This window comes from Micropterus salmoides, unplaced genomic scaffold (genome assembly GCF_014851395.1).
Source record: "Micropterus salmoides isolate LMB-PRFRI ecotype aquatic unplaced genomic scaffold, ASM1485139v1 Ms_hic_scaffold_2, whole genome shotgun sequence".
Classification (NCBI taxonomy): Eukaryota; Metazoa; Chordata; class Actinopteri; order Centrarchiformes; family Centrarchidae; genus Micropterus; species Micropterus salmoides.
This window is the reverse complement of record NW_024041150.1, coordinates 19,567,200-19,590,364: the sequence shown is the minus strand read 5'-3', so window position 1 is coordinate 19,590,364 and position 23,165 is coordinate 19,567,200. Positions and strand designations below refer to the sequence as shown.

At 40.1% G+C, this 23,165-nt stretch overlaps 1 protein-coding gene across 3 annotated transcripts; it reads right to left on the bottom strand.

Moving 5' to 3' along the window:
• Positions 1-86: 86 nt before the first annotated feature.
• Positions 87-23,165, bottom strand: LOC119912245 (protein O-GlcNAcase-like). Of its 3 annotated transcripts, XM_038731335.1 has the most exons (17): positions 22,780-23,162; positions 21,258-21,309; positions 18,470-18,567; positions 16,019-16,149; positions 15,748-15,919; positions 15,550-15,648; positions 13,278-13,547; positions 10,865-10,951; positions 9,867-10,330; positions 9,608-9,782; positions 7,969-8,025; positions 7,712-7,797; positions 7,447-7,551; positions 5,685-5,776; positions 5,353-5,542; positions 3,614-3,773; positions 87-3,192 (listed from the first exon to the last, which is right to left on the bottom strand). In XM_038731335.1, the coding sequence occupies exons 1-17, from the start codon at positions 22,817-22,819 to the stop codon at positions 3,056-3,058; spliced, it is 2,415 nt and encodes an 804-aa protein (XP_038587263.1). In that variant the 5' UTR covers positions 22,820-23,162; the 3' UTR covers positions 87-3,055. The 3 variants fall into 3 exon arrangements, with proteins under 3 accessions (XP_038587263.1, XP_038587264.1, XP_038587265.1); XM_038731336.1 differs by lacking the exon at positions 18,470-18,567 and having other exon boundaries at positions 22,780-23,164; XM_038731337.1 differs by lacking the exons at positions 18,470-18,567; positions 21,258-21,309 and having other exon boundaries at positions 22,780-23,165.

Genomic DNA, 23,165 nt, shown 5'->3' with positions numbered 1-23,165 from the left:
TTGCCACCTGTGTTAAAGCAGTACGTGTTTGTGTCCTGTGCATCTGTTTTCACTAAGAAAAGTAAAGAATCCAAAGAAACGGCCAATTTAAAGGAAAAGAACAACTTATTTTATTAATAGGCATGAAATCAACAAGTCAGTTTATTAAAATCATTCGTTGTTAAAATGACAGTTTAACTGTTATCATTGATGAAAACACAGACTGAATTCAATGGTAATTATATTTTATCCCCTTCATGACCCTGCATAGACAAATTACATCGCACTCCATTGGGACTCATTGTAAAAACAGACTGTACATGTACCTCAATACAGGCAGACAGGGAAACAATGAGTACACACAGACAACAGGAAATGTTTTTCTGAAATGGACGGAGCTGTCAGGTGCTTAAGCCAGGATGTTCAAGTCAACTGTTTGAATCATTGAAGAATTATTATTACTATTCACATTATTATTATCAAATCCTCTTAAATGAAAAGGTGGAGATGTTTTGATGTGGTTCATGATTAGACTGTCTTTTTTCACAGTGCTTCATGTTGCCTGTGTGCATTTTTTGATGTATATTGCCCATCAACATCTAATTTCCAAACGCACACATGTCCACATTCACACACAAACTACACCCCAGTCTAAAGATAAAAATAAATACATATTAAAATATTATTGAAAACATTATTTTCTTCTTTCCATACAGGACAGATGAAGTGACATTCTGCCACAAACAATGACGTCTTTTCTAAAATGTTTCTTTATATCATGCATTTATAGCTCAGTGCTTTTATTTATTTCTTTTTATTAATTTTTTGGGCCTAAATTCTTTCGTTCACAAACCACCTCACAGACAATGGTGATGAGGATGGTAACAAGAAGAAACATACAGAAGTGCCTCTCAGTCTGTGATTTATCAAGCATAATAAGAAAAAAAAGTAGAAATATAAATACTTGCACAAACAAACAGTACTTTTTAAGCTGCATTACAAAAAAAACGAACATTCGTAATTCTACGTACTTTCAGTTGAAGATTTGATTGCGAGTGCCGTTGTGCTTCTTTGCATGACTGTGCGAGTGTGTGCACGTGCGCGTGTCTGCCTGTATACTTGTGTGCATTATGAATCAGAATAAAGGCGGATTGACACTTGTCCTAATTAGTATGTTTTCACACACTTACACACACACACACACCATGTACAAAGTACCCACACATACATCATACATACTCGTACCACACATACAGTGTCCGACAGTAAAATGACGGAGCGGTATCTATTACATCCAATAGAACCAAGTGTAAACTTCAGATAAGTGTGTTTGTGTTTAATGTATCTTATCTGTCTGCATGATTGTTGTCATGCACAGGAAGCTGAATATATAACTTGTTTTTTATCTGATGAATTTTAGCATGCACTTGCATTTTGTTGTCATGGTTTCTCCTAAGACCTTATAGCTATAATGGCTGAGAAAAGTCCAATAAAAAATATTCATTAATGTCGCCATGTTGGAGCATTCCACTGAAATTATAAATGTATGTATGTGTCGATGTCAGTATACATGTACTCCTATGTTGTGTTCAGCTACGCAAAATTTTGTTGTTCATGCATGTAAACATTCATCTAAACCAAGTGTAAACAGTGACGCTTGTGCCTGGGTCCAGTCTGGTGTTGGCAGACTCTATTTAACCACCAGGACACGAGCTAGAACACAACATCCTAACTGTTAAGACAAAAAGTCATCATTTATGAACTAACACAGATGGAGCAGAGCACAAGATCGACTGTAGCAGCTTAAACCAGGTTGTTTACAGGACGGGGACATTTTATGTCATCTTAAAGGAAAAGCCATATTGGAAAATACGTTTATTCGTAGAGTTAGATGAGAAGATCAATACCACTCTCATGTCTAAATGTTAAATATGTAGATGAAGCCAGCAGGTAGTTAGCTTAGCTTGTCTGTTTCTTTCCAAAGCTAACACAGTCCACCTACAATGTGTGCTTTTTACACTTTGGTTTTTTGGGTTTAACATTTGCCCCTCTCCAGGTAGGTCAGAGGTGAGGTCAGCTCAGAACAGTTAGCTCTGAGGCTTATAAGGATTTAGTGCCTTGCTTAAGGACACTTCACCAGGGCAGATCCTTGAAGCCAGTCCAGCTATCATCAAAGACTCCAGTACTTGCCAAAAGTACCAAAAGTATCCCTATGGTCCCTTTTTTAATTCTTCTCTTTTATATTAATATAAGTTCTATATAGTTTAACTCCATCCATTTTTCAAGTGAGTATTTAATGAATTATGATCCTACATGCCACAGCACCAGTGGCTCAAAAATGTGCCTGCTGTATATCTGTTTATTCTCATATTTTCACTTGAATGTGGAAGAACGCAATTATTTTTTGCCACCAAGCTGTGAACACATTGCGAACATATTATTACCTTATATAGATGATGCAGAGAACGTGTTAGCAAACAGTTTACTTACACATCCAGCGAGTACAGAGCAACATTATCATGCATTTTAAGTCGTTTTTGTGGCTACCTCGGGAAATGCAACATTGACTCTCTGTTTTTGGTAATGTATTTGGTAGAATATTGATAATAGCCCCTTTAACAGAAAAGTTACACATGTGCAAATGCTGCGTGCCACAGAGGAAAAGTTGTAGCTGCTGAGATCTACTGCTCTGCTCACATCTCAAACTATTCTGTTGTTGATTTCCTTTTAACTTCTTGTAATCCATAGCCAGGGGTGGGATCTGAGAATGATTAGCATAGCTCTGCTGAAGGTTTAAAATCCAAGCTTATTTTAGATTTTGTAAATCTCTCACAAATCTCTGGGTTTATCCCCATTACTGCCACACAGTCTCAAAGGAATCCAGAATTGTTCCTTAAAAAAGGTTTTCTCTCTGGATGGAGAGAATGCAAAGCTTAACCGTCTGCTGCACTGTGTTTCAAACATATTTCTCTGTGTGTAAGTGTATATCTACTGGATGGGTGCAGTGTGTCTTTACATGTTTCTTGTGGTGTGTATATGTGAGTGACCATGAGTGTTTATGTGTGAGTGTCTGTGTTCAGAGCAGCCTGCCCAGCACCACTCCCTCTCTGCTCCTGGCTTCTCCTCTGAGGATCTCCAGGAAGCCCAGTTTTGTCAAGAACTCCAGCCTCTGACGGTCTGTCGGCTGCACCTCGCAGAACACACCCTGAGAACCTACGCACACAGAAAAGAAATGGTCGTAACACGTTATGTTTTTTCAAGACCGTAAAATGAAGATCTTGTTCTCCAGCTGCGGAATTGTAGCATTCAGAATTAATATCAGCAGTCAGGCAAATAAAAAATAAAAAATATATGAAACTATCTACTGGCAGACTGACACTGCCCGCACTAATGGAGTATGATAAGTGGTATTACGACACAACTACAACCCTCCATATTTTTCTGCTCTTCAGCCTTGAGCTGGTGAGCACCAATGCTAAAATCTTCAAGATAGTCCTCCTGAAAGGGTATTCACACACTTAGCAGAGGTATGTGAATGGCATTGGCTGACTGTACTTTTAGCATTCCATTTCCTACGTTCAGAGCAAATAAGACACGCAGACACTCATATAATGACTCGACACCCTGTCTTTACCGTTGGCCTTGAGTGCTGTGAGGAGGGCGGTGAGCAGCGTGCGGCTGACGCTGATGTCTACCAACTCAGGCAGGGCATCCAGTCGCAGCTGAGAGGGGAAGTGATACAGGAGAGAGTCTGGGTACTCTCCCTGGTCCTCCTCCATCAGCGTGATCAAGTCCTGCACAGAGGAAAACAGAGACACAAGGGCATTCTCACAATGCGTTGCTGATAGGTTAAGTTCTGGAAGTTCATTTTGTCCTATTCAGCTTAAAAGACTGGTGAGTGGTGGACATTTTTCTTTAGAGTGCTTGTTTTATGGAGGATGGTGGAAAAGGGTGTTGTTGTAATTTCCAACAGCTGCCACTAGATGATAATAATGTGCCATGTTGGACTGACTGCATCCACAAACTCACAAGGACAGGGTTTTTTCAAGTTACCCAGCAACCTAAGCACACAGTTATATACAGACAGACTGTACAAAGACTAATCATCATCATGTATTCAAATGTCCACATGCAATGTCTTGTATCAAAAGAGTCTCTGCTGTATCCACTACTTTTATTTTGTGTAAAACCTGTGTGATTAGTTTAATGTACTTCCTGTCTGGGAAATTGGTAAGCAGTTTTTCATAAAAAAAAAAGTCATAAAAATATATATCAAAGCAGAGTCAGCTAGACGACAGAGGACTAAAAATGTTTGTTAACTGTTCAGCTAATTCAACTTAGATAAATAAGTCCCTCAACTGCAAAACATTTTCTAACTTCATACACCTGTGGCTGCAGTGTGAATGATGTCATCCAAAGTAGGACTGTCAGTGTGTATCATGACGCACAGAGTGGGCAGATAAATCCTCCACAGATGTCAGAGGCTGATTGTCCCTGTTGCTCACCCCTGACTCTCTTTGGATCTCTGCCTGATCACTGAAATGTTTGTCACGATGGGAAACAGCAACTACAGCCAAGCTGTTATCTCCTCTCAGTTTTAACAAACATACGCTAAAGTAAGTGCTCTAATACATATCTAAAATTATTCAATATGTCTGAAAAGACTGACCTGTTCCTTGGATAAAATAACAAAATCATAGTCTAATACAGGGGTTGGCAAGTAAGTTCTTTTAGGATAATTTAAGCTGGACAGCTCAGTTGGTAGTCTTTAAAGATGAAATGAGACTGCTTCACAATAAAGCATGAATGTCTAAGCGATTGGTCCACATCCAACAATCTCTCACCCTTTCCTGGCTATTTCAGAGGTGTACTGAATGTGAGATTTGAGTCCCCTGAATGAGAAGCACAGGAATTTCCTCTGCCCGGGGATGCTGGGGAAATATCCACAGGTCGATGGATTCTTTATTGTGAGTCTCTTCATTTGAACTTTGTTGAAGAGGATAATGGAGATAATGTGGAGATCAAACACAAAACCCTTAAATAGAATATCCTGCGTTCTGCCAACAAGCTAACCAGGAACACTAAAAAAATGTACTAAGCTATCGTGTTATCTCGAGATCACAAGAAAATGATCCCGTTATCAAGGGAAAACAGAGTAAATAAAATGTTTGAATGGATGGCCGCTTAGGTCATCCATAGCTCACCCCTACCCCCAACTACTATCTATTCTTGCTGTTTACAACCACATCACTGTTACACTACATGCATCAGTAACACAGGTGTGCGTCTGCGTGTGTAACATGGCCCTTCAGAGTAACTGCACAGCTATGGTTAAAAAAGGGATTTTTAATGACTTCTGCTCCACCTATTCACCTGTGTGTTGGGGTGTGTGTTGCCCCCTTTGGGTGGGTATTTGTCCCTCATGGCAGGCAGCCAGCTGGCGTGGCACCGCTTGGCAAAGGAGCGAACATCCAAGATGCCCAACACACAGCCGCACACACCTAGTTCATCCTCCAAGATGAAGCTGTACTCGGGGCACAATGCCAAGCACGGTCCGAGACATCTATGGAAATGAAAAGACATTACTATTCAAAAAAGATGTCACTTTAGTGTTCTCATACGATATAGTATGTCCATTGTGGATTTTTTTTACAATGCAAAAGATTCCTCTGTCTCCTTTCTTTCTCTCTCTCTTTAACACACACCTGTCTCCTATGACATCTGGGTGAGTAGCACTGGAATCTTGGCCACCCTGAGTCCTCAGGTGGAGTTGGCGCACCATCCGATACAGCTCCACCTACACACGTGAACACACAAATTAACAGAAACAATATAAACATATTATTGTTTTAAGAGATGGCTACGGTTTCATGCCTTTGTATATTAGTCCATATGTTTCAGTGTGTAAATGTTGACCATCATACGTAATCTAATAGGAATCTAACACTAACTTATTAACGTTATGAAAAATAAAATGACAGTTCTGACTTCAAGTCTAGACAAAACCTAGTGTTGGAAATTATCACATTTATATATTAAAAAACGTTGAAGCATTAAACCTTGTGTTGTGCAGTCTCAATAACAGATACATAATTGTCTTTTACGTTGCATTGCGCCAGCTGTGAGCAGGAGATACAGCTATGTATTTCATAGATTAAAGCAGAACAACAGAAGGATGAATGCCCAAAAAGTTCTGGTAATGACATGAGTGAGGGAGAAACCTGACGGGGGAGAGATAACAAATGGCGTTCACTGTCTGTGTGTGCATGTGTGAGAGAGAGAGAGAGAAAAAAAGAGACAGAGCGCTTTGTTTTTTATTTACATGTAGGCTATATAATAACAGCCCATTATTATTACCAAATGGTTGTGTTTAACTTTTCTCTCGGCTAGGCTAGTAGTCCGAAGTGCAGGACTACGAGTGGGAGGAGACTGGAGCTAGATAAAAGAGGAATATTTATTGCGGTGTGGAAGTGATCGGAAATTGAGCCGGGGAAGAGCAGACTGGAAGACTAGATGCTGCAGAACCAGGTTGGTGGCAGCAGTGCAGTGCAGGAGGGAGCTGTAGCTGAGAGTCCAGTTGAGCAGGTTACGGGAATATTTTAACTGGACCAGGGAGTCCAGGGAGAGCAGATGGGATGAGCACTGCTTCCAGTAGCGGGAAAGTAACAACTCGTTATTATGTAAAGTTTGCTTTTAACTTTTAAATCGCCTACTAAATGTTCTTAAACCCCATAACTGCCACACTGCCATTGTCATCAGTCAGTTTAAAGTGCTCCCACACAGCTGTGAGCTTCATTTTGTTTTCCCTTTGATGTGAACAGGAGTTAAGTTCACTGCTGTGGGCGGAAGTCAGGCGTCAAGGGAAAAAATCAATATTCAACTCCCAAAATTGAAAATTGAATGGGTACCCAACGATCGAATATTCACATATTCAGGTCCAGCCCTACTTACCTCTAGTGTAAGCTGGTAATGTTCATATAGACTGTATAAAACAACGATTCAACCACTTGCTACCAACCACACATGTAGCATATAGCCATAGCTTTTTAGCCTTAGTCTAGGGTCAGCTCGGCTCCAACTCCAACGTCCTCAGAGGCCAGCATTTTGAGAGCCAAAAAGGCAATCAGTTAGTCAGTGGGCGTGGTTTTTTGACAGTTAGGGCGGAAGAAACAAAAATTATATGCGGTAAACAATAAGTGACAGCTGGTGATGAATGGTAAATGGTTTCAATTCACATGCATTTACATCACTGCCATTTTTATCATTTAATTATTTTTACTTTCACCTTTCATGGTTTTGTTTCCAAGTTGTTTTTCTAAAGAGGTAAATAGTGTGGTTTTTGATGCAGTGATTCTGTATACTGTAGCTGTAAAGAAACACGTCTTTGACTTCCATGATATTCCATGAATCATCCCGTTATTACTGTATGTGTGAAACAATTACACGTGTGGGTGTGCCTTCTCCTACCTTGTCCTTGCTGTGGTAGGGCCTAATGTTATAGAGACGAGAGGTAGGGAAGAGAGGAGGAGGATGAGTGAAGATTTCACTGCTGTTTCCTATTGGGAGAAGCATCTTCAAACCACATACACACACACACACACCGGAACAAACACAGTTAGGAAAGGAATGAACTTGAATGTCACATATAAGAATTTAAGCATACAAGCATGCACACATACACAAGAAAAACAGGAAATTTTTACAAAATTCATGGAAAATGTTTTACACCTACCTGCACCTCTCCAGACACGCCTCCTTTGAACACCCATGGCTCTGACTCCACTCCAAGTAGGTCTGCCCCTGTGGTCTTCCCACACCCTACCACAGACAAGAACCAAATTGCAGTCTGGTGACATCATGTGGGCCAACGAAAGCAGGTGGAAAATGTTCACACAGTTAAATAAACTTTAAATATTAATGTCAGACTGATTTTACTTTAGATTAAGTTATTTGTTAGCTATTTCACCAAGAAAAGGTCATGCCACTCACACTGGAAGCAGTTCCTCCAGGTTCCCAGGGTGGAGCTGTCACTTAAAACTCGTCCATCTGAGTAAGATAGGTGATTTAGTGGGGTTAGATTATAGTATATATTATAGTACAGTAAAATAAATAATAAGAAGATTGTATAGCATACAGTGGCATACTACTGGTATGCTATACCATACCATGCCATACTATACTATACTAGACAACACGATACTACTATACTATACATTTCGTACAGCAAACTAGCAGTATACTATAATGTAATATGGTGTACGTTTACCATAGTAGACTATATAGCACGTACCTTGAGATCCTCGGGCAGAGGTCTGTTGTCTGTTCCAGAGTCTCGACTGAAAACTAAAGGGGACAGAGCGTTTGCTGTCAGGGCCCCGAGGCTCTGGAACAGCCTTCCCGAGGAAATCAGGTCGGCTGAGTCAGTGAACTCTTTTAAGTCCCTTCTTAAAACATACTTTTATAGGAGAGCTTTTCCCGATCTTATTTGACTTTATTTTATCCCTTTTATTTTTATTGTATTTTACTAATTTTATATTTATCTGTATTATAGTCTTTTCAATGTTTTCTTGCTTTTATCTTGTATTGTTTTTGTATTATTGTCTCTTGGGTATTATTGTCTTTACACTTGTTAAAGCACTTTGTAACTTGTTTTTGAAAAGTGCTCTACAAATAAAGATTATTATTATTAGTATTATTATTATTGTGTTAAAGTGTATTACAAGATAGAATACAATAGCATACTACAGTACATACTGGTATACTATGGTATACTAGGCTATGCTAAGCTATAATCAACTATACTATAGGCTATGTTATCCTATGCTATAGCTTTGTATAGTATGGTACTGCATTGTATATTGTATATATTATATATATAATATTGTACTATAATAATACACAGCGTATTACAGGGTACTATAGTCTACTTCTGGTTAGCTATACTTTAAAATAAGTTATGATATGCACTAAATACATAGCATAATACAGTATAGTACCTATACTGTAGTATTAGTAGTCTAGACAGTATGACAATAGTAACAGCACAGTATACAGTTGTACAATAAAGTAAAACACATTATATTATTCTCTATTCCCATAGTTACAGAGCCCCCAAAGCAGGGGTTGGAAAGTAATTTTGGCATCAGGCTGATTTTTTTTTAAGCCATTAGATGGTGGGCCAGCACATAGTCAAAGGATAATTTAAGACTGTTTGCCAGTGTGCCAGGTAAGCTCAGTCGGTAGTTCATGGCACTGTCAATCTAAGGATTGTGTATGATCCCTGATTTGATGAGGCAAATGCTCACAATAACGCATGCGCTACAGTGTGTGGGAAACCATTTCAAAGCTGTGTCAAAGAAAGGCACAGACTCACAAGAAAGTATGTAGTGCGCACCAGATAATATCATGTGGGTGCGCATGAGAAACTGAAAACTGAGATAGTATCTTGTTTGCATAAGATAGTATCTTGTTTGCATAGGATAGTATCTTGTTTGCATAGGATAGTATCTTGTGAGTGTGCTTAAGAAAATTTCTGGTACACATGAGATACTATCTGCTGTACATGTTGGGATGTTTTGCCCATGTCCCCTAAGTATAGTTTACTGTCTCTGTTACTCTTTGGACTCACCCAGCCAGCATATGAATGCTTTAGCCACCAGAGCCGTGTTCCTCAGGTCCCACACATAAGGATAAAGATCATACAGCACAGCCCTATTGGCTCCGCCCACCACGCTGCAGTGGAGCTGTGCTATGTCTTCACACAGGGACAGGAATCCAGAGGCCCGACCGCGCCACTCATCAATCTGAGGACACACGCACATATACTTCTTATCAACCATATTCACCAATCATCACCAACAAGAATCCTACACAAAACCCACACTGACCTTCTGAGGCGGTGCCTTCTTGTTGTTAGCGCTGACCAGGTGGCAGTTTTCTTTCAACCAGGTCAGGTCCTGCAGCAGTTTCTGGGCAGACGGGCCATGCTCATGGGGCAGATAATGAAGACCAACCAGCAGTCGCACCTGGGACTCACTTAGTAGGCCCTTCCCACCACAGAGTCCCCGACCCTGGGCCTTCTGTCCCCTGAATCCGCCTGAAGGTGCTCCAGGCCTGGATCCTGGAGGTTGTTGATTGGGTTGATTAGGCTGGTTTGACCTCTTCTTCTCCCCCTCTTGTCCCTCCTTCCCTTCCTTGACCTTAGTGGGTGACGATGGGGGTGAGCTGGAGTTCAGGGGGAAAACAGGAAGTCTGGCCACAGCAGAGGTTCCTCTGCAGTCGGATCTGTCAGGTGTTTTACAGAGAGATGTTGGAGCAGAGGAACGTTGGTCTGATCGTGTGCTCTGCCGACCTGTAATTTTAAAAAAAACATAGGCTTTTTATTGCGCAACCTTGAAAATTTCAGTTTGCGGCCAACAGTGCACTGAAATAATCCAGGTAAGGTAAATTGACTTCACTGGTCCACTCAAAGGTCATGGCAGCAACTGTACAAGTAAAGTCTTAAAGGGCGTACTTACACTAGGCCCGGTTGCCTTGCACCGTGCCCAAGAACAATTGTCCCCCCCTCCCCACTCCCCCCCAGTGTTTCCCATACACTGATTATTTGTGGTGGCCTGCACAAACGCCGACCACCCCATATTGATATTTTTACTAGGTCTCTTTAAAATCGTATTTGATTGCAGAGCACATATTCGCTCAGCACCTTGTCTCACTTGCTCATTCGCTCCCTCTGTCTCTCATGAACACCACTGCATATAAGCAGTCGGTGTGGTCATCCACCTTAAAAAAAAGTTATTAGCAAACATGTGAAGAGGATAAGGATAGCTATGTTAACGTTAGATCACAGCTGGGTTGTCGAGGTTAGCACCAAATCATAATGTTTTACCTGCTTGTAGTGGTTGGTTGAGTTCCTCCATCCAATCACGTAGTGCAGCAGACAGAGCTCTATCTGGACAGTATTCACACTCCTCATCTACAGCACATACAACATTGTTTTATTTTATATTCAGATACTAAATTGCTCCTATTCATACAATACACAGTGCGGAAAACGCTCACTAATTCCTTTACATAATCACTCACTGCATTCCAGGTCAAACCGACCCGCACAAACCACACATACCATTTTATCTGCAATATTATGCATGACTTGAAAAGAAGATGCACACCTTTTCCAGAACACAACTTATCTTGTGTTTGCTGGTCTGTTGAAGCTACTATCAGTGGATGAACTGAATTGATAAAAATACATTTTTACTCCTTTTTACAGGACACTGAACACTAAAACACAGCATTTGCAATTGCTGTTTTATATTACATTTCTTTGCAAACATAACCTACTATACTTGGAAATACTGCAATATTAGGTCTCTTTTTGGAGAATGCACGTTCAGTGTGTAATATTTCTGAGGATCAATTGACAGAAATGCAATATAAGAACCATAACTATGCTTTCAGTGGTGTGTAAAGACCTTACATAATGAACCATTATGTTTTTATTACCTTAGAATGAGCCATTTTTATCTACATAACCGCGGGCACCCCCTTCTATGGAGATCGCCGTATTTTGTCGTCATGTTTCTACAATAGCCGACAGCGGACAAACAGAGCTACAGAGCGCGTTTCGTCATCACTTTCACATGCAAAATGTCCATTAAAAACATTGCACCGTTTTACCACAAGCTGAACTTATGGTTGATAGTACTACTTTGTATTTCTGTTGTATGTTAATAAATTTAAAAAATATATTTTGGTAAGATTTGCAGATTGCTTATCGAATTAAGCCAATGGAGAGGAGCCTTGATCCTCACTTGACTATGCCTTTGTAAACTTCATGTATTATGTGGTTTATAATGGACTGTGGTGCAGAAACAGTGAGGCTTACATTGTTCTGTTATCTGTCAGTGATCATACTTGATGCACTAGATGTGACAGTGTTTGAGATGTGAGATGTCATTTTCCCTGGTATGTTAGTGCAGATGAGCCAACCAAGTTGTAAAATACTGTATTACAGGAGTATGAAACATCCTGTAGCACTTCATTTCTTGAAGTGGCTGTTGTTTATTAATGAACAAATACCAATAATATTCCAAAAAAACATATGGTTTTACTGAATAATTAAGTAAATATAATTTCTTAATATATCTATCTAAAGAAACCTCATTTCTTGACTGGCAACTCTCTGCCATCCCATAGATGACATCTTTGTCCTGTCTCAGGCACCGTAGCTATACAACTCGCTTGGATAGGGGGGTGGATGCAATTCGCAGTATTAAATATGACAAACTCAATAACATAAACGAGGAAAATTTAAAAACTAGCATAACATCTACTTCAGCTCAATACTTAAATGCTAAATATAGAAATTGTATTACATGTCTAATCCCAACTCTGATCCTAACTCTAACCTAGAATTCCAACTCCACAAAATAGACATGGTTCCTGTTTTATATTATTTTAGTCAACGTTGGACCCCACTCAAACCAAAAGTTGGTTCCTGAATCCTGTAATTACTTCACATAATGCCAACAGCTCATCCTCCTCCCTCCCATGTAATCATTAAAATTCCTCTTCCATCTCCAACCACCTCACAGGCTTCAGCCTGCTCTTCATCTCTTTTATCATAACCTCCTTTAAAGCACGTTTCTCCTTGCTTCTCCTCCACAGAGGAACCTTCCTCTCTTCTCATTTCTTCCTCCATCACCACCTCTCCCTGCGCGGTCTTTAGGACAACATACACTACAGAGGTTCTCCCTTCTACATTTTTTCCATCCAACTCCCTTGTTTCCTCTTTCTCTCTCTGTTGGTGTTCTTGTGTATTTCTCTGTCACAGTAAATTAAATGCAATGAATACAAACTAAACGTCACATTAGCGTGATGGAATAATTAAGGAATATATACACTCTGTGTGAAAAAGACTATTATCTATAAACAATTTCTGTAAATATTACCACTTTGCTGTGAGAGCAGATGAAGACTGATGAAAGTGGTGAATTGTGCAATTCAGTAAAAGTGAACTATTTATATTCTGTGTAAATTTAGCCAGGACAACAGATGGAGCTAGTTAAGTTAATTTATTTGTTAATTAATATCACACAAAATTTCTGCCTAATTGTTTTAGTTGCTAAGCAACGCTGGCTGATTCAACATTTCTCCAGGAAGCAATGGGACTAACTGTACATGGCTCTGGTCTGGCAGAGCCAATTTTAGTTTATTAACCCGAGACATCACCTTCCTTCCAACTGCTCATTAATCCTCTTGCCTTTCTGCTCCATCCTTCCCTCCGCTGATCTCCTCACCTTTCTTCTCCTCTTCTCCAGCTCTGTACCAGCTTCCCAGCGAATGGAGAGGGATGTAGTTGGCTTCAAACTCGCAGTTGGGGTTGAGTAACAGGCCTCTCAGCTGTCTCCTCAGCTGAGGCTCTCGGCCCTTAAAAGGCCCCAGGAAGAGACGTCTAGAGTCATAGTCATTAGCATGCAGGTTGTCCCAGATGAGTGGGGGTCGCTGGAGGACAGCCTCGACCTCAGCCAGGCAGTCTACAGACAGTTTCCTAGAGATGACCTTACTGCCTGTGGAGTGAAAGGAAAAAGTTGACAAGTGGAAGCCTAAAGGTTGCAAGGTTTAAGAAAACAGGAGTGAGACAACAGGAGACTATAATAATAATAATAATAAACTTTATTTATAGAGCACTTACAAAGTACAAAGTGTTTCACAAAAGCCACACAGAAAGAGAGATGAAATCAAATACCACAATGAGTGATGAAATACCTGAGAGCAAAATAAAAACAGGATAAAAGAGATATAACATTAAAATAAAACATTTACTACGCAGGATATCAGAGGAGATAAAACGAGAAGAAAATCAGTAAAATAAACGGAAGGAAATGCTTTCCGATAAAAGTGTGTTTTTAAAAAACACTGACTCAGACAACCTAATTTCCTTGGGCAGGTCATTCCAGAGCCTCTGGGACCTGAGAGACAGGAGACCCCTGCCCAAAGATCTAAAACTACACAAATGTTCATAAGGAGTTAAAAGATGTAAAATATAATCTGGAGCCAGGCCATGGAAAAAGTTATCAATAAGATTTTAAAATTAATCCTAAAACAAACAGGGCATGCTGTCGAAGTTGTTCGCCTTTCTATTCCTAAGACACTTTCAGACCAATCAGTGTATTTGAACTTTGGAAAGCTTGCCCTTTTAATTTTGTTTTTCTTACACCTGAAAAGAAAGAAAAAAACATCAAAATCTGTACATTCATCGAAAGACCTCATTGAGTCCACTAGAAAAAGTATGTCTGACCTCTTCCACACTACTGAAGACTTTATCAATCAAAAGTGAAACAATTCTCAAAATGTAAAGTTTTGCTTCTCTGCATGTGAAGATGGTTGTTGAGATCTGATAACCATAAGGTATGCATGCATCGAGACGCCACTGTAGCATTACTAAACAAACTGATTGCTGCAGTGACAGAATGTTTTCTCTGACCAGGTGGAGGATCAGGTTTCACAAGATGCTATTGATCAGATAGTCCTTCTGGACTGTTGCATAAGAAATAAATAAACCACAACAACTATGTTACTGTCTCCGTAAATTTCTCACAGTGAAAAGTTCTCAGAAAGTTGGACAGTCCAAGTCCATCACAAAAGGGTGGCTATAAATATGCAATAAACTAAACTACACAAATGTTTAGTCCAAAGAAAACAATGCCAGAGCTGTTTAAAAGTTTGCAAGCCAGGGGAACAAATTTGCCACTAAATTTGCAAAATGCTCACTGCATTTAAGGTGTGAACAGGGCCCGATCTGACCCAGCTGCAGAAAGCACTGTGCATTTTTGGAAGTTAACAGGTTCTCATAGTCAGTGCACGTTAGCATGCCATGGTGGACGCACATAAGAGCATGCTCCCTCTGCCGGAGCTTATGTAGTATAGTTGGGTTTGTGAATCGAAAGCTTCCTGATTTTCCCCTGCTCTAGAATTTCTGACCTCAGCACACATGTGTTTTTGTTAACAAATTCTCATTCAGTTCTGTCATTCAGAGTAAAAGTGAACCACACCAAACAAACAATCAGCATTATATTTGTTCCTGACCAAAGCAACTGAACTAGCAGACTTTCCTGGTCTGAATGCGGCCTAAATTTTGACACGTTTCACTAGTTCAAACAAACATCATAATTGTGAACAATGTAAGAGCCCTGTAGAGCTCACAATTTAATCTGAAATTTTCAAGTGATAAAAATTTGTGAAACATGACACTGCCACGCAAATAAGTGCAGGCACAGAATCAACACACAACCTCCTCCAAAGACCAAAAAATATTTAAGTATATGTAAGTACAGTAAATTCACACATGTACGGGCATCACCTTCCATCTTTGAGTTCATTTTTTGAATTGTGTTGCTTGTTTTAATTTTTCTACCTCAGAAACGTATTGCTTTTATTGTCAGTACTTAAAGACAGTAAGATTTATGTCTGTCAGAATGGAGCCACTTTATACAGTGTAGTGAAGAAGACGTTTAAAGTTTTTATCAATTAACTTTTAATATTATATGCTTACATGTGTTTTTGTCTCACCTGTCCATATCACAGTTATGTCGGGCAGCAGGTCCTCTCCAACAGTCTGCAGGTAGGGAGACTTTGATATACTGGGAGAACACAGAGAACCACAGTACTCTACAGGGAGAGAGAAAGAGAGGTATATTTCATATTTTTAAACTGCCCATTTCAAGTTTTATAAGGTTCTGTAGACCAAAAATATTTCAGCACTCCCACCTGTTGGGCAGAATAGGAAGACAGGCGGTTCCCCCAAGAACCGATACATCTCATTGGTTACAGTGACCTGAGCATGGGCGAATGAAGAAAAGGCCTCGCTGTCGGCCTGACACATGGAATGATCGATGTCATCAAACAGAATGGCGAAAGCCTGGCAACCCAGGTCTGATACCTGGAGAGAGAGATGAGATGAGAGAAAGAGAGACAGACTCAAAAAAAGTACAAAAAGTTACATTCCTGTAGTGTTGTAGTACCTTACAGTTTCATATACCTGTCTCAGCTTGCGCTTGAGTAGTGTCAGATCACAGGAAGAAGAGAAGACGATGTCCTGACCAGGAGAGAGGGCGTAAACAAACTTCAGGCCTCTCAACTGGGCTTCCGCTATGAGAGTACGCAGCTGACCTGAGAGGTGGAGAGTAGAGGAAAAATCTAGTATATCTAGTTTAGACACACTGTCCAGTGTTTGCAAACACTTTTAAACTATGATTACAGATGTTTAAACAACACCAGACTCTTCATATCATATGTATGTATCTTATCTGAATTTTATATCTCTTATGAACTCAGCTTGGCTTTAAATCACCAGGCCTCCATATTAACGTCTACAGTCTTCAAGGTACTATAAAATAAAAGAATGAGCAACAAAAAACTGCTGACACCTTTAGGGTGGTAATGAAGAATAAATGGACAAATAAATGTCAAAAAGGCAATTTCATATTTGGGACAATGAATTTTCTGCCCGATTGAAGACAGAATTTCCGAGGGCTGTTCTGGGGTACGTTTCCCAAAAGCACCGTTGCTAACTACGGTAGCAACTTATGTTGTTGGAACTATCCAGTTGCGACGCAACCATTTCCCAAAACCCAAGCTCGAACTATGGAAGTAACTACGTTGGTAAACATTGTCGCAAACATTGTCTTTAAGTGGTATAGTTCGAACTACAGCTCCTGACCTGTGGTTAGAAGCTTAGTTCAAGGTGCTATGTCAGAAGGATGCAGTCGGGGTTGGTTGCAATATCGTGAGTAGGCAAGGAATGTTCGATAATCTTGCTGTTAAAACATATTTCAAGTTTTTTGAAAATACAGTTGTAAAAGTACTTTTAAATGTAGTGTTTGTTGTGTCATGGGCAGGGTTGCATCATTTCTGCAGGTGATTTCTCACAGATTACCCATCTGTTCAAAACAATATAAGTCACCCAAAGGTAAAAGGACAAAGCAGAGCATGAAAAAGACCGGACTTTTAATATTCCCTTCATGTGTATGTGTGTACATTTTTAGGCCTATGAGGAAGATGGGTGTCCTCTAGGCTTCATTATGAACATATATAAGAAGAGAGCATACAATTCATTGAAGTACTGTAATGAATCAATCCCTGATCTGCCATTAAGACAAAGACATTCATGGGATTTGAACCCGTGTCTGTCTCAATAGAAAACCTCCCCAATCTCCCCCATCTATTGCACTGAGCTATTCTGAAGACTTATGGAACAGTGTCGGCTGAGCCATTTATAGTAGTGTTACTGTTGAAGATATTTCCAGATTAAACATATTTCACTGAATGTTTTGTAATCGCTAATAGGTTTTTATTTTTTCTTCTTCTTTTCTTATTGCTATAAAAAAGTTAAATATTTAGGCTAAACAAAATATTCAGTTATATATTATTTAAATTGTTGGTTTTCTTGTTATTGCCAATATATGACTATAATATGAAAATAATAAGTCAGCATAACAATGACACTTAATATTGGGCACAACTGTCGTCTTTAGGCATAATATGACAACTTTTTGTCAGTTTTGCCAGTTTCCCCTGCTATAAAAGTCTGATGAACACATCTGGAAACATGTTAGATCGAACTACTATGTTGGTTTAAACTAAGTTAGTTCAAACCACGGTGGTACCAACAAGGTACGACAGTTTTGGGAAACGGTCATACTTCACACTTCATACATGCTTCGTTAGTTTGACAATGCATCGTACCAAGATAGCTTAATCCTTCCGTCATTGTATGGGAAACGCACCCCTGGTGCGTATCTGAAGCAGGTTCTCTAGTCTGCAGTCAGTCTGCAGTATATAGTTCAGGTCTTTGGGGTCAAATTATCTTAAAATCGTGAGAACTTAAGAGGGCATTGAATTAGCATTGTATTCACTATGTCAAACTCGTGATGGACAGTTTGAAAAAACACTGATGCAGCAGAACCAGAGATGTCGTCTGTTTTATTCAATGCCTTTTTCCTTCCTAAACCATGGCGCCTACATTATCTATAATGCAACTCAAACCACATTTCAGTTGGATATTCACGTGTGCTATTCTAGTAGCAGCTAATGTAACCGCTAGCCTCTAACAGAGGTGAGGAGCAGGCTACAAAAAGGTCTACTAAGCTCACTTCTTTTGAAATCCCCAGATTTTTTTTCTTTCTTAAACTTGTAGTTTTCAGCCACACTGACCCTGACTCAAGTGACATCACTTGAGGCAATTTAAAAGACTCCATGCAGCTCCCTCTGGAGCCGCAGAAGGCTTTATACAACATTTTTCAAATATGTAGCAGCTCTCCCTAACAGCTTTAAATAGTCTTTGATGTGTAAAATTGATGAAGTTCCACTTTAAGTGATTTCAATATTACATGTCTAGCTTAGTAGGAAAACTTGGATGCATAAATATGTGGCTGAATGGTTGAATAGATAACCTGACAGATAGATAGATGGGTGTATGGGATGTTCTTACCCTCCTCTTCAGGAGAATAGACTTCTCTCCACAACAGTCTGTGTTTCAGGTCATCTTTTGGGCCATACAGGTAGGTGTTCAACCCCCAGTGCTGCATCCTGGCACAGAAAGCCATGGACAGAGGAGGCATGGGGAGGGAAAACGTTACTGGAGTGCACCACCACAATGAATTGCGTATGCATCAAGTTTTGACAGTTGCTTTGTAAGAATTTATTTATGTTTTATTTTATGTTTAATTTTGAGCAGTTACCAAGTCCAAAGGTGATCTGGCATTTTCTTGTCCAGAGTTCAAACTGTCACTTTTTATATTATTTCTAAAAGCCTTAGTAAAGGTTTAAAAAGAGCTTTTCAAATGAATTAATCTGTTCTCACATTGCAGCTCACATTTCAATTTGATTTGAAGTCTGTGTAATTCTTTGTTAGTACTGGTACTCGCTGGTAAAATGTATTAATTTTACCCAATTAGGATCTCAGGAATGAAACATTATAAATGAAGTTAAGACAAGAGACCTACAGTGTGTGGGATTTTTGGTTTCTTTCACAGTCAAGAGGGGAAAAAATGGAAAAACAACAAGCAGCAAGAAAATAGATCCAATGTATCGATCGTGGGGCTTCATGGCCGTCTCTGTTACAGGAAATGACCTCCTGAATTAGAAATAGAGCATAGTACTAGAAGTGAAACAATATCTGTATCACACACACACATACACACAAAAATATGAACATTTCGCTCTCAGCTCTTGCCTTCTTTGTCATTTGTAGGTGGACTATGTTCTCATTCCCACCCTGCTTCATTTCCTGGACAGATGGTACATAAGTCGCCTCCACAAAGCTGCAACCTACCTCCCTCAAACGCAGAATCAGATACACACACATGCATTTACATACTGTACACTCACCCACAGCCCTACTCTAAACCAACTTACGCAACACTCAGTGTATGAATTTTGCCCAACACTTGAGTCTAAAACAGACGATCTATAAATAAACCTAGAGCCCACACATTCGGCTGCTGCTACACTGACAACGATTTGGAAGTCAAATTCATCCTCATAGTCCCTCTATAAAACAGCGACGGCCTGTTTCACAAAGCGCTGCCAGTCGCTGCATCTGTACAGGCTACATGCATCAAGCAGCATCTATCATTTGAAAATCAATCATCAATCCATGTGCTATGATGATTTGTCAGTTTGTTTAAGAGCAGTGAAAACATCTTATCTCTGGGGAAGTAGTTGGTTCAAAACTGTTGTGGCAGTGTCAGTAAGACCTGCCTTGGTTTGTTTAGTGAAGATTGAAAGAGACTTGGCTCATGAGCCTGCTGCCTTGATATTTGATTAGTGTTTCATTGAGCGCTTATACTGGATAGAACACTTGATTATGTTGAATGTTGATTTTATACGCTTTGGTCAAAAATCTTTATGTTGTCACGATTCTTGCAAAATACAGCCTTTTATGGCACTACAGTGATATCGCTCCGCACTCTGTGGCCACCAACGAGAGTGTGGTTGTGCTGAACAGCTCCCTGGTGTGAAGGTCTCTGGCATGGAAAAAATATGTTGCTAAATAAAGCGCCATGGGCACAGAAAGATATTCCCTTTGTAAAGGCTAAGAGGACACATACTGTATATTCTGTATTAAGATGACATAATTATACTAATTCTAGTTTAAAGCTAGAGTGTGGGACTTTTCCATAAGTCAATGTCATTCAAGCCTTTGCCGAATGAGTTCACACAATGCAGACTAAGCCTATCACCATCCATTCATCCTTCAAAACAAAGCAGCAGAGTATGGCAGAGTTTTCTTACCACAGAATTTCATAAGTTTTATTGTAGCATTTAAGTGACACATTGTGATCTAAAACTTTTCAATCCTAAGAATAACATTCAATATTTGTTTGTTTGTCTGCAATGGACTGGCGACCTGTCCAGGGTGCACCCCGCCTTTCACCCGATGCCAGCTGGGATCGGTTCCAGCCCCCATCCATGGATGGATGGATTTGTTTGTTTGATTTTTTAAACCCACAAACACGCTAAGACAGATACTGGTCCAACCTAAAGACCGCATGCCCAAACACAAGAAAAGCAATCTAGTTTATGCCGTCCAAAGCAGTGAGGAACGCGTAGACCTGTATATTGCTGAAACGAAACAACCTCTACACAGAAGGGCCAACGCTTCAGGTCAAGACTCAGAAATTTTCTTACATCTGAAGAATAAAGGATACTCTTTTGAGGATCTAGTATGTAGATATATTTTAGAAAACACACAAATATGAACGTCATTGTGACACTAGGGGAAAAGTCAAAGGATCAACATTTATCAGGACCAGGGGTCAATAGGACTTTACTGGGCACCTGAATGTCTGCATATAATTTCATGGCAATACATCCAATAGTTGAGCTCTTTCAGTCTAACTGACTGTTAGACCAACATTGCCGCTAGCATGGCTTAAAACAATATCTATGGAACCAAATGATCTGCATCCCATCTTTGATCCTCTCTCTCCCCGTCCTATCGTCCATGGCTGAGTCTCAGAACTGAGAATGAGCCTGCTCTTTCTCTCAGTTCTGCCTGGCACTGAAATAAGAGGCGTGCAACTGGAATCAGCCCACGGGCGTCTGGTCTGTAGCTCCTGAGCTTACACTGTTCACGTGAAGAAGAAGAACACAACACAAAGACATCCCCTGTGTACAGGATAACAAGATATCACGGACACCTGTGCTCACATACATACAGCACAGTACATGCAACCCTGCAGACACCAGGTGGAAGAGAGCGGTGGCAGACTTACCATTGGAAGAGAACTTTCCTCTGATCCATAGACCAAGGCCTCCCATAGAAACCTGCAGAGGAAAAAAAATAAGTAAATTGGTGCATACATGTTCCTATAAATCTACAGTGTCAGATATACATGATCACTGACATAATCACTTGTAACTGATGTGTTTACTATTATATGCATTAATTGTTTGTGGAAATCACTGTGATCACTGAATATGCACCATGGCATATATCTTATCATGTGGTTCTCTGAACAGTTATTTTGCTCCAAGCTTTGCAGCAATTAATCAAAGACTGCATATTTATCAGCTCCTGGACACTATGAGGACATTGGACACTATGAGGACATTACAGCTACAGTACTGCGTGTATGGACACATAAAAGGATGCAAGCTCCTCCTGTGCTTACTTGGTCACATCCCCTCTGTGTTTGGCAGAGGCATAATTCATCTCCAGCTACACTCTCCACCACTTTCTATTTTTAGAAATGGGAGCATCTCCAGTGTCCCTCTTCCTCCTTTGTGTCTTTTTAATAAGTCTGCAATATGTGTGTGTGTGTGTGTGTGTGTGTGTGTGTGTGTACAGTAAGTGCGAAGTAAATCTGATCCACTCAGAATCGAGTGTTTTCTCCTGCGTGCCCGTCCAGAGAGTGTATTAATGGTGTGCGTGTTTGACATGTGCACCTGTATTTGCCCTGTGGCGTGCTCCCCACCAAGCCAGACCCAATTACTAACTCAGTTGGATACCACCACATGGAAATGAGAAACACATTTGAGGGGTCCCAAGATTTTGTAAAAAAGTGTGTGTGCGTAAATATATTGTCATTGTTATAACCTGTAGGTGTAACCTGCATTATCACCACTGCTAGTGTTGTTATCTCCTCCTGTTCATCATCATCATCATCATCATCACTATCATCACAATTATTCCCATCACCAACATCATCAGTACCCTTCATTGGCGTTTTTTCATTTAAGCCCCCAAATTGTCCTTTTCTTCATTGTTTTCTTTCATTCTCTCATCATCATCTCCATCATCATCACTACTGTCATGTCATCCCAACAAACATCCTCACAGTCTTACCATCATTATCATAATTACCATCTTAATCCTCATATTCACCTTCACCATTATTGCCGTTATCAATATCATCACATCATCCTATTTCCAACATTATCATTGTCACCATCAGCATCATCATCATCATCATCACTACCACCAGCCATTATCCAAAGCATGTCTTTTCCTTAGAGTCAGACATTATTGAGTGCTTTTCATCGCCTGCTCTTTGATCTTCACTTCAACCCTGGCTGATCTGCACCACATCACGTTATAAAGACCTTATTATATTCTAACTACGTCAGTGTTCATACATAGCACCACTCCCACGCCCTCCTTTATCCACAGTAAGCGACAAAACAATGCTAAAATATAGGTCAAACGCTGGTCTATTCAAAATCATCTCCCCGGGGTAAGAAAGCAAAAATCACATGATCTGACAGGAGGTCAGTTATGAAGTCGGCCGCTCTTACCTTCCACCACCCCACAAAGAAACTGCTTCCTCTCCTCCATCCTGTCCTCCCTCCGCTTCCAGTCGGCCCTATCAAGCGAGGGAAGACGAGATGCTCGCCCCGTCAGTCAGCTTAGATACCGGGGATCCTCTTCATGCTTCTCCTCGATCTGCCTCCACCCTCCTCCTCCTCTCCTTCCCTCTACATCGCTGGAGCTCTCGTGCTGCATTCAGGTACTCAGCTGAAGCTTCGGCTTTCGAGTACTTCTAACGCTGATGACAGTAATAAAACTAAATAACAGTGTGACCCTACAAAGGAGCTTGTTTTAAGAGTTTTTTTTCAGCTAAATTATCAGAAAGAAGTGTATACTGTATTCACATACAAAGATAATTTAGCTTACAAAAAAA